Source organism: Haliaeetus leucocephalus, unplaced genomic scaffold (genome assembly GCF_000737465.1).
Source record: "Haliaeetus leucocephalus isolate CR32 unplaced genomic scaffold, Haliaeetus_leucocephalus-4.0 Scaffold76, whole genome shotgun sequence".
Taxonomy (NCBI): Eukaryota; Metazoa; Chordata; class Aves; order Accipitriformes; family Accipitridae; genus Haliaeetus; species Haliaeetus leucocephalus.
The window spans coordinates 116,188-125,471 of record NW_010972512.1 but is presented as its reverse complement, the minus strand read 5'-3'; the positions used below and the strand labels follow the sequence as shown (position 1 = coordinate 125,471).

Genomic DNA, 9,284 nt, shown 5'->3' with positions numbered 1-9,284 from the left:
CCCCCGCAGGAGTGTGACCGGAGGGACCCCCGCCAGAGTCCCGAGTGCCACCGGATCCCGGCGCCATGGTGACCGAGCAGGAGGTGGAGGCCATCGGCCGGACGCTGGTGGACACGGCCCAGCCCCTGCCCGCCCGGTTCCGGGCCCTCTTCACCCTGCGGAGTCTGGGCGGCCGCACCGCCGTGGACTGGATCAGCCGGGCCTTCGGGGACGGCTCTGCGCTGCTGAAGCATGAGCTGGCCTACTGCCTGGGCCAGATGCAGGACGAAGCGGCCATCCCCGTGCTCATCCGGGTGCTGGAGGACACCGGCCAGGAGCCCATGGTCAGGCACGAGGCGGGTATGACGGCAGCTCCTGTGGCTGTGGGGGCAAGGGAAGGGTCCAGCCCACAAGTGGGACTTGCAGGTGCTTCCCCCCCATACCAAATGGCTGGTTACGGCCTGATCCTGCTTGGGTGTCATGGCTTGGAAATTCCTGAGGCGTGTAACCACCTCACCGCATCCCCTGGCCGGCCCTGGCTGGACTGGTTGGCCAAACCTTCCCCTTCCTGCTGGCCAGGCTTGCTCCTGCCGTGTTTATTTGCCTGGCTGTCTCATTTAGGATCCGTCAGTCAGGCTTGTGTCCCCACTCCAGAGTGGGGCGAGGCTTTGCCGGAGGACACAGCAGGGTCCTCCTCCTCATGTAGGCACCTTGATAACATCCTGACACCTCCTTCCTTCAGGTGAAGCCCTGGGTGCTATCGGGAATCCCAAGGTGCTGGACATCCTGAAACGCTATTCAGAGGATCCCGTGGTTGAGGTGAGGCTCTTGGGGGAGTCATTTCCCCTGGGGTGCAGCTCTGCTGGTCCAGGAGGGTGAGGCAGGGACAGGGACACCATGAGCGGCATCTTGCTGTGTGTTGGCACCCAGCCGCTGCCGGGAAGCCCTGGGCACCTTCCCAGCGCCATATAGTGCTGTCCCTCAGCCAAGGCTGTGTCCCCGTCCCTGCAGGTGGCGGAGACGTGTCAGCTGGCAGTGAGGAGGCTGGAGTGGCTGCAGGAGAACAAGCAGGAGCCGGGCGCCAGCCCCTACCTCTCCGTGGATCCTGCTCCCCCTGCTGAGGAGACGGATGTCGCCAAACTCCGCGAAACCCTCCTGGATGAGTCACGCACGCTGTTCGACCGCTACAGGGCCATGTTTGCCCTGCGAAACCTGGGGGGCCAGGCTGCTGTGCTGGCGCTGGCAGATGGTAAGGGCCAGTGTGAGGCTGCCTGTAGTCTCCTCTCACTGTAAATCTGCACAGGTTAATCTGGGATTGGCCCTTCCCAAATCCAGGGCTGCCAGAGCTGCAGGGCTTCACTTAAGCTCGTCACACATTTGTTTCTGGAGCTGCTGTCCCCCTGCTTGCTTGCAAGAGCCACTTTGCAAAGCGCTCTGTCACTCTCTGGTGTTTCACAGCCCCCTCACCATTCTCCAGGCCCCCTTTCTCCATGGGTTTGGGTGGGAGAGGACACAGTCTGTAATGTTGGCTTGGGACCAACCAGTCTGACCTGGTGTCTCTGGGTGGGACCTGGCCCCAGGGTGTCAGGGTCCTGCTGTCCCGTCCTGGAAAGTCAGAGGCTGCTAACCTTGTCCTGGGGTTTGGGAATAGCTCTGGAGAGGGGAGTGAATGACTCCTGAGTGGGGAAGGGGCAGACCGTAGCCCAGGAACCATTTGGACCCAGCCCAAGGGAAGTGGACGAGGCTCTCCAGCCATCTGGGACGAGCCGAGGGAATTTCTGCACTGTGAGAGAAGGTGTGCGGGGATCTGTGAGCTCCCGCTACGGCTGTTCAGTCCCGCAGCACGGGAGGGCTTGAGTCTGTGGCTGTGCTGCCAGTCTGCCCCAGGCAGATCGTGCCGGTGGGGCAGGGCCCGTGGGCGGCGCAGGCTACCCGGGGTAGGTGAGGGTGCCCGCAGCTCTGCTGGGGGGGCGGGTGCCACCGTCACAAGATGGCCTCCCTACGCCGCTGGGGCATGGCTGCGGGCCTGCAGTGCCGGGGCTGCCCCGGCTGTGCAGGGTCAGGGAACGGGGTGGGTCAGCCTTTCCTGTAGGTGTTTTGTCCCGTTCCCCAGAAGCCCCAACAGGTCTGGGGAGACGACCGCTGGCTCTAACCCCCAGACCAACCTGCCCCATGTCTTCTCCCAGCTTTTGGTGGGGGGCACCGGCCAAGCATCCCAGTGCACTTTGGGGGCCATGATGGCTCACTCTCGCCTCTTCCCCGCAGGACTGCATTCCGGCAGCGCCCTCTTCCGCCATGAGATTGGCTACGTGCTGGGCCAGATGCAGGATGAGGCCTGCGTCCCGCAGCTGACGGCCACGCTGCGCAGCCGCACCGAGAGCCCCATGGTGCGCCACGAGTGCGCCGAGGCCCTGGGCTCCATCGCCCGCCCCTCCTGCCTGGAGACCCTGCGTGCCTTCGCCCACGACGAGGAGCGGGTGGTGCGGGAGAGCTGCGAGGTGGCGCTGGACATGTACGAGTACGAGAACGGCACCCAGTTCCAGTACGCCGACGGGCTCTGCAAGCTGCAGGCCTCCGCCTGAGCCCCGGCTGAGGGGGGGGCACAGGCCCCGCTGTCATGGCCGCCTCCGTCGACATGGATCCCTGCCTTGCCGCGGCGGAGGTGGAGGAGGAACTGGATTTGCTTTCTGGCACAATTACAGCTGCCTTCTCCCTCCAGATCCAGGCTGAGCTGCTACTTGTCCCCCTCCCTCTCGCCACCCCCCATTTCCTGGATCTGCCCCTTTTTCCCTGCCAGGATCAGCACTGCCTGCCCGCAGCCTGGCTCAGGGCTCGGACCGGGTGGGCTCCGCTCTGCACGTCGGAGCCTGTCGCGGCTGTGCGGGGCCTGGGGCTGCTCTGGGCTTGTGCTGCCGTGGCGGCTCGGTGTGAAACAGCTCCACTTTCCCTGCCTGAGCTTTGCTGGGGGGGGCAGGGCTGGCTTTGGGCACTCGCTCTCGTAGGTTGTAGCAGTGTGATGCCTCGAAATAGCCCTTGGTGCTGGTGCCGAGCCGGGTCCCTCCTTGCATCTGTGGCGGAGGAGCTGCTGTGGGTTTGGCCTCTCCTGTCGGGGCAGGCCAGAGCTGTGCTTGCGGCAGCTTTTTCCCTGGGATGGGGGTTGTTTCATGGCAAGGTTTGGAAGATTTGGCTGCGCTTTTTCTTTCTGCAGGGAGCGGCGGTGCTGCCATTAGGGCTTACAGGGTGAGGCAGAGCCTGCCCGGACTTTCCCCCGTGTTTAACCAGACCTGGGAGGGCTGAGGCTGGTGTCTGCTGCCGTCACCCAGCACCCAAACCCCTTGGGCAGCCCAGTGTGGGCACGGGGAGGGGCTGGCAGGGAATAAAGCGCTGGCAGGGGGAGCTCCCGCATGAGTCGAGCTGTGATTTAGCCCTTGCCCAGATGTGGGGTGCACCCAACACCGCAGGGTCGGGCCCCAGTGGGGAGCCCCGGGGCTGCCATAATAGAATCATGGAACAGAGTCATTTAGGTTGGAAAAGACCTTTAAGTTCGAGTCTAACCGTAATGGGAGGAGAGAACATGGGGTGGGGTTCCTGATGGCATGGGGTAAACGCCCCCTCCCCACAGCCCTGTCAGGCCTGGGGAGGAGGGCAGACATTGCCCGTGGAGCTCCCCAGAGCCCCCACGGTGCTGCCCAGCAGAGGGGCTGGTGGGGTCCCGCTGCCCTGCAGGGACTGGTGTGCTGCTGACGGTGCTTTTCCCCTTGACCGAAGTCTCCCTGTGAGTCGCTCCTGGGCTCAATCCTCTTAGTCCCTAAAGCCACTGCTGCGGCCAGCTGGGTGTCCCCAGGGCTCTGGTGCCTAGGGACACAGCTGGAGGGGGGAGCCCCAGCTGTGGCCCAGTCTGGCCCAATTCGTGACCCCATGGAAGGGAATTTTACTGGAGACCTGACCAGTTTTGGTCACCTGTACAAGCTTACTGGAAGTCAGACCTACTTGCCCGAGTGTTGTGGATGGGGTCGCTTGTGTGTGATGCGGGGGGTGAGGGCCACCGAACCTCTTTTCCTTGGCACTGGAGACAAAAAAACTGATGTTTTCACACCGTTTCAGAGTCAGCAGCTGTTACGGGGTTTCTTGCCTCCCTTCCCTCAACCTCTGTAGCCTCTGGGTGATAGGCAGGACCCAGCTGGCACCGCCAAGCTTTGGGGTGTCTCTGCACCCTTCTCTATCCCCTGCGGGTGATGAGGCAGGGCAGTGGGACATGCCATTTCCCCCTTGCCACTTTATCGGTGAAAGGCAGCTGCTGGCTCCATGCTGGGAGCTTATCAGGATGCGGGCTGTGGCACGCTGCCAGCGTTTTTTGCCAGTGTGTTTGTCCCTGTGTATTGCCCCGGCTACTCCAAGCCTTGCTCTCTGCTGTTCTCCGGCGTTTCCACAGGTGAGTCACTTGGATGATGCAGGGTTGTTTCCAAATCTTTCTGCGCCAGCATTTGCCTCCGCTCCCCCAAATGCCTTTAAAGCCCAAATTGGAATGAAACTGGCATTTTTGTGGCCAGGATCTGGCCAGGGGCAACCTGGGTGCAGTAGAGCCAGGACGTGTGCCGGGGTGGAGGAGGGCCTGGGTGTTGAGCCCTGACTTGGCACCAAACCCTGCGGGCACCTTCGTCCCTCCCTGGCCAACCCACCCTGGGAAGGGCTTGGGTTTTCTTTTCAAGGCTGCTGCTGCTCTGGGCCAAACCCTGCACCATCCTGGTGCAGAGGGCATCGCTTTCGGGTGGTGCTTGCACTCTGTGCCCCTCTGCAAGATGCTCCTCACCGGAGGAGCAACGCTGGGCGCCGGGGTACCCCACGCAGCGGCCAACGCGAAGCTCCGGGAAGATGATGGCCTCTCGCTTCTGCTTCGCTGTGGCTGGACTCCATGCAGCAAAGGGGCCCCATGGGACACCCCACCACCCCCAGCATGGGGCTGCAGCACCCATCCCCTCCATCCATCACCTCCTGGCTCGGAGGGCACCACGTCCTCGGGGGCAGGGTGCTGCTGCCAGGATTTCACACCATCTGCTCGGGGGATCCTGCCGAGGGATTTAACCAAGCTCAGGGGAGGGGGGGAGGCCTTGGGGTGTCCCTCCCCATCCCTGCCTTTGCACGTTCTCCAGCTGCGGACGATTGTCCACTACCAGGGGGGATAGAGGTACCTGTGGTGCTGCCAGAGGGGCAGATTCAGGGGACCCTGAACCATGTCGGAGCCCGCTGGTCACCCCCCAGGCTGAGCCTGCCGGGGCTGTGCCTGGATTAGCGGGCACTAAGCTCCTTCCCGCAGATGCTCTGTCCTTTGGCGGCAGCGGGTGAGCGGCACTGCCACCAGGGATGGGGACCTCCCTGTCCCCGTGAGCCGCCAGCACCGAGGAGCCTTGTGGACCCAGATGCCACTTCTCCCCTGCGCAGAAGAGGCTTCGGTGGCTCGGGGCCGGGGTGCGGGGGGAGCTGGCGATGGCCCTGGCGGGGGGCACCCTGCTCCCCGGCACCGGGGGGGCATGGGGGTCACGGCACTTGCTGCAATCTCCCCCTGAGGAGGACGGGGTGCTGTACGTGGACTACAAGCCCCCCGCCTTGGACAGCATCCGCCTGCCCCGATACGTCCTTTACCTGATGATGGCGGCCACCCTGGTGCTGGTGGTGGCATACGCCATTGTGGGGCATCTCATCAAGGACCTGGTGCACGACTTCGCCGGTGAGTGCTGCCCAGAGCACGGTTGAGCTTTGGGGCTCCTTATGGGGCTGGGTGGGGGGCAAGAGGGGGTGTCCCCCAGACCGAGAACCTTTGCTGTGGTGGGGATGTGCCGCTGATGGCTCCATCTCTGCTCCCGCAGACTGGGCGTTCGGGCCGAAGCCAGAGGAGGAGAAGGCGGTGATGGCCGAGGGGACCGTGCCGGAGGTGGAGTGGCTGGAGGAGGACGGGGTGCTGGTAGAGGGGAAGCCAAAGGGTGAAGGCGCCGGCACCCTGCCCGGCATGGAGATCCCACTGGGGCTGCTCACCACCGCCCCGCGCAGCTCCATCTCCTTCGCCGACTCCCACAAGAAGAGGTTTTTCTAGGGCCGGGGGACACCCCTGCCGCCACCGGGACCCTGCAGCCATGCCTGGCCATCGGGTCACAGCACGGCCACCGGCCACAGACTCGGGTGTGGGGGTGACGCTGCCCGGTCACACACGCTTATCTTGGGGCTGCTATCGCTGCCCCCCCCAATAAAGCAGCCTGCCCCAGCCCCGCTCACTCGCCCCTTAGCCAGGCGTGGGCACGGGGAGGTGGCAGGGCTGGGACACCCCAATGTTCACCTGGGGACAGCAGCATCCCTCGGTGGAGCCGTGCTGGCCCCCGGGCATGGGCACGTGGGGAGGGACACGCATGTGGGAGCACATGTGTTGATGCGTGTGTGGGTATGTAAAGGGGGGTGCAAACCCCTGACGTGGGGGCACAGCCCGGGCGTGGGCGCAGGGGGCACGGACATGGGCGTGCACGGGCGTGCACATGGAAACACGGACGCACACGCCTATGGGGAGGCCTACGTCAGCACAACTGTGCGCAGGTGCATGGGGAGGGAGGGACAGACAGACAGACGGCTGTATGCTGAAGGTGAATTTGCCCCCGCTGGCCACCTTGGTGCCCTAATGCTGCCAGGCAGTGCCCCCTCCCCAAGGGGCAGAGCTCGGTGGCACCCACAGGTGCCCCCAAAGCCAGTCTTGGGCAGGGGGCAAAGCACCCATGAGCTGTACTTGGGCTCTGAGTGGGGGCACTGGGGATGGGGGCTGTGTCATATGGACCCCTATTCCCTGCCTTAAACCCAGGCTGGGGCTGGACCCCCCCCATCCCTCCAGTGGAGACCCTGTCCCCGTGTCCCCAGGCACTTTCTTCACCCCTTGGGGAATTGCCATGGGCAGGGTGGCCCTGCCGAAGACCACGGTCCATCCCTGGGGTGCTGCCAGCTCCCCCGTGCCTCAGTTTCCCCTGTGCCCCGGCAGGCGGGGGCTGCAAGGTGGAGCGGAGCAGCTCACCCTGCCAAGGTCTCGCCGATAACACCATTAATACTGGGGTCTTCACAGTACCCGGACACTCCCTGGGCACATGATGGGGTTCCACCAGCACCAGCCATTGCAACTGGGATCCAGCTGGCCTGGGCCTGACTGAGGGCCAGGGGGTGGCCTGGCACTGCCCACTCTGCCCCATCCCCACGGCGTGGCAGGGTGGGGGCCGTGTCTGCATGGATGGGACACTGGCCTGGATCTGCCCCAGCCCTGCCAGTGGGGACGGGGGTGCGGTGCCCCATGGGCAGTGGGGAGAGACTGGGACGGGGCAGCAGGCAGGGTGGGCGCTCCTCCGCACATCTGCCCATCTGTCTGTCCCTCCACCCACCCATCCGGCTGTCTGTCCTTCCTTCCTTCCGTCCATCCAGCTGCCCACCCACCCATCCATCTGTCCGTCCGTCCCTCCCTCCTTCTACCCATCCATCCACCCCTCCTTCCCTCCCTCTGTCCACCCACGCTCCCATCCATCTGTCCCTCCCTCCACCCGTCCATCTGTCCCTCCATCCCCACCACCACCACTCACCCACCCCGGGGATTGACCCCAGCCCTGGGCAACGGGGCTGCTGCCGTGGTCCCCGAGGTGGTCCCCGAGGTGGTGGCCACTGGGTGCCGCAGGGTGCTGGTGGCTCAGCCAGGGGAGAGGAGAGGTGCCACCTCCCAAGGGTTATAGAAGCCACGTTGCCATGGCGCTTGGTGGCACTTGTCCTCTTGAGCCCAATAAAAGCTGCTCGTTGGCCCGGGGTGCAGAGAGCGGCACCTGCGCTCGGCCCCAGCAGCGGCGTGGGAGAGGAGCCCATCTCAGGGTGCAGGATCTGGCCGTGCCCCAGCCCTCTGCCAGCCTCCCCTGAAAATGCCGAGGACTTCACAGCCCCTTTCGCTCCTGGTCCTGCTCGTCCTCGCCGCCACTGCCCGGGGACAGGCCGGTAGGTGCCCCTGCAGCCCCCCTGTCCCCCTGTGCCCCTGGGGCGGGGTGGCTGTGCCTGTCCTGGGCCATCGGATCAGCTCCTGGGAGACCTTCCCAGTAGGACCAGTCTGTCCCAGTGCTCTGGCAGCAACTATTTGGGGGGCAGAGTGGAAAGACTTGGGGGTACCTGCCTGCTGTCCCCAGTGCTCCCCACTGTGCTGGGCACCCCCACGCTCTCCCGGGGATGGGTTGGCTGTGTCGGGGGTGGCTTCCTTGGCACCCAAGGGATGGTGGGAATTGGGTGCCCATGAGCGCCTGTCAATGTCCCCAGCGTCCCCAGCATCCCCCCGGTGCCAGGCTGGGCACAATCGGGTCTCTGTGCCATGGGATGGGAGGGGGTCCCATCCCCTGCAGGATGGGGTTCCCCCAAAGCCATCCCCCTCCCCATCCCTGTTCCCATCCCCGTCCCTGTCCCCGTCCCTGCCGTGGCAGGCACCGGCCCCAAGGAGCTGCAGCCCTGGCTCGTCAGCCTCACGGCCGTTGTCGTCTTCCTCTTCATCGTCTTTGTGGTCCTGCTCATCAACCGGCTCTGGCAGATCAGGATGCGCAGGTGGGCCGGCGCGGTGGGGACGCATCCTGCACCCGCCTCAGCGGGGGGGGGACCGCCGGCCCCGGGGGGGAGCAGGGTGCTGCGGGGTGGGGACGGAACCGTCCCCAGGCACCGCTCAGCCCCTCTCTCCCCTCGCAGGAAGCATGGCGGCCTCCAGGAGACCCAGGGGACTGAGAGGTACCATGGTTTGGGCGCTGTGGGGCTGACACCGGGCCCCCCACCAGCCGGGCCTCAGTTCCCCACTGGGGTCAGCCACGTGCTGGCGGTGCCACGCGTGGCCCGGCATGGCCGAAAGCGATGGGGACGCCCCAGGGGAGCGGGGCCGGGGGGGCCCTGTGGTGGGTGGCCATGCCTCGTTGACGCCTTCCTCCCAGCAGGCTGGAGCACGCTGGCTGCGCCAACCCGGCGGCCGAGAAGGACAGCGACGAGGAGAGCGACGGCGAGGAGCAGAGCAAGGCCACGTCCCTCTGAAGGGGCGGCCGTCCCCTGCCCGCTCGGTGCCCGGCCTTAGGGACGCCCCGTCGGGCGCTTCGCCCTCAGCCCCGTCCGCCGGACGTGGATCCACGCCGGGTTTTGCGGAGCGGCAGCGGGGCGGGAAGTGCCGCGGCGGTTCCCGGCTGCCGCCAAGACCCGGCGTGGATTCGCCGCCCGCCGGAGTGGATCGGAGAGGGCGGCGGCTGGGGACAGGAGCAGGCCCCCCCCCCCCCCCCCCCCCC

At 65.6% G+C, this 9,284-nt stretch overlaps 3 protein-coding genes across 5 annotated transcripts; all 3 read left to right on the top strand.

The window, feature by feature from the left end:
• Nucleotides 1-8: 8 nt before the first annotated feature.
• Nucleotides 9-3,710, top strand: DOHH (deoxyhypusine hydroxylase/monooxygenase). Its single transcript, XM_010580119.1, has 4 exons — nucleotides 9-339; nucleotides 722-798; nucleotides 991-1,228; nucleotides 2,245-3,710. Exons 1-4 carry the CDS (start codon nucleotides 66-68, stop codon nucleotides 2,559-2,561), a joined length of 906 nt encoding a protein of 301 aa, XP_010578421.1. The 5' UTR covers nucleotides 9-65; the 3' UTR covers nucleotides 2,562-3,710.
• Nucleotides 3,711-3,982: 272 nt separating this feature from the next.
• Nucleotides 3,983-6,660, top strand: LOC104839670. Of its 3 annotated transcripts, none has more exons than XM_010580096.1 (3): nucleotides 3,983-4,411; nucleotides 5,592-5,704; nucleotides 5,844-6,660. In XM_010580096.1, exons 1-3 carry the CDS (start codon nucleotides 4,215-4,217, stop codon nucleotides 6,065-6,067), a joined length of 534 nt encoding a protein of 177 aa, XP_010578398.1. In that variant the 5' UTR covers nucleotides 3,983-4,214; the 3' UTR covers nucleotides 6,068-6,660. The 3 variants fall into 3 exon arrangements, with proteins under 3 accessions (XP_010578398.1, XP_010578390.1, XP_010578407.1); XM_010580088.1 differs by having other exon boundaries at nucleotides 5,548-5,704; XM_010580105.1 differs by having other exon boundaries at nucleotides 5,130-5,704.
• Nucleotides 6,661-7,841: 1,181 nt separating this feature from the next.
• On the top strand, nucleotides 7,842-9,039 carry SMIM24 (small integral membrane protein 24). Its single transcript, XM_010581797.1, has 4 exons — nucleotides 7,842-7,977; nucleotides 8,451-8,568; nucleotides 8,707-8,745; nucleotides 8,946-9,039. The coding sequence occupies exons 1-4, from the start codon at nucleotides 7,905-7,907 to the stop codon at nucleotides 9,037-9,039; spliced, it is 324 nt and encodes a 107-aa protein (XP_010580099.1). The 5' UTR covers nucleotides 7,842-7,904.
• The last annotated feature ends 245 nt before the right edge of the window (nucleotides 9,040-9,284 follow it).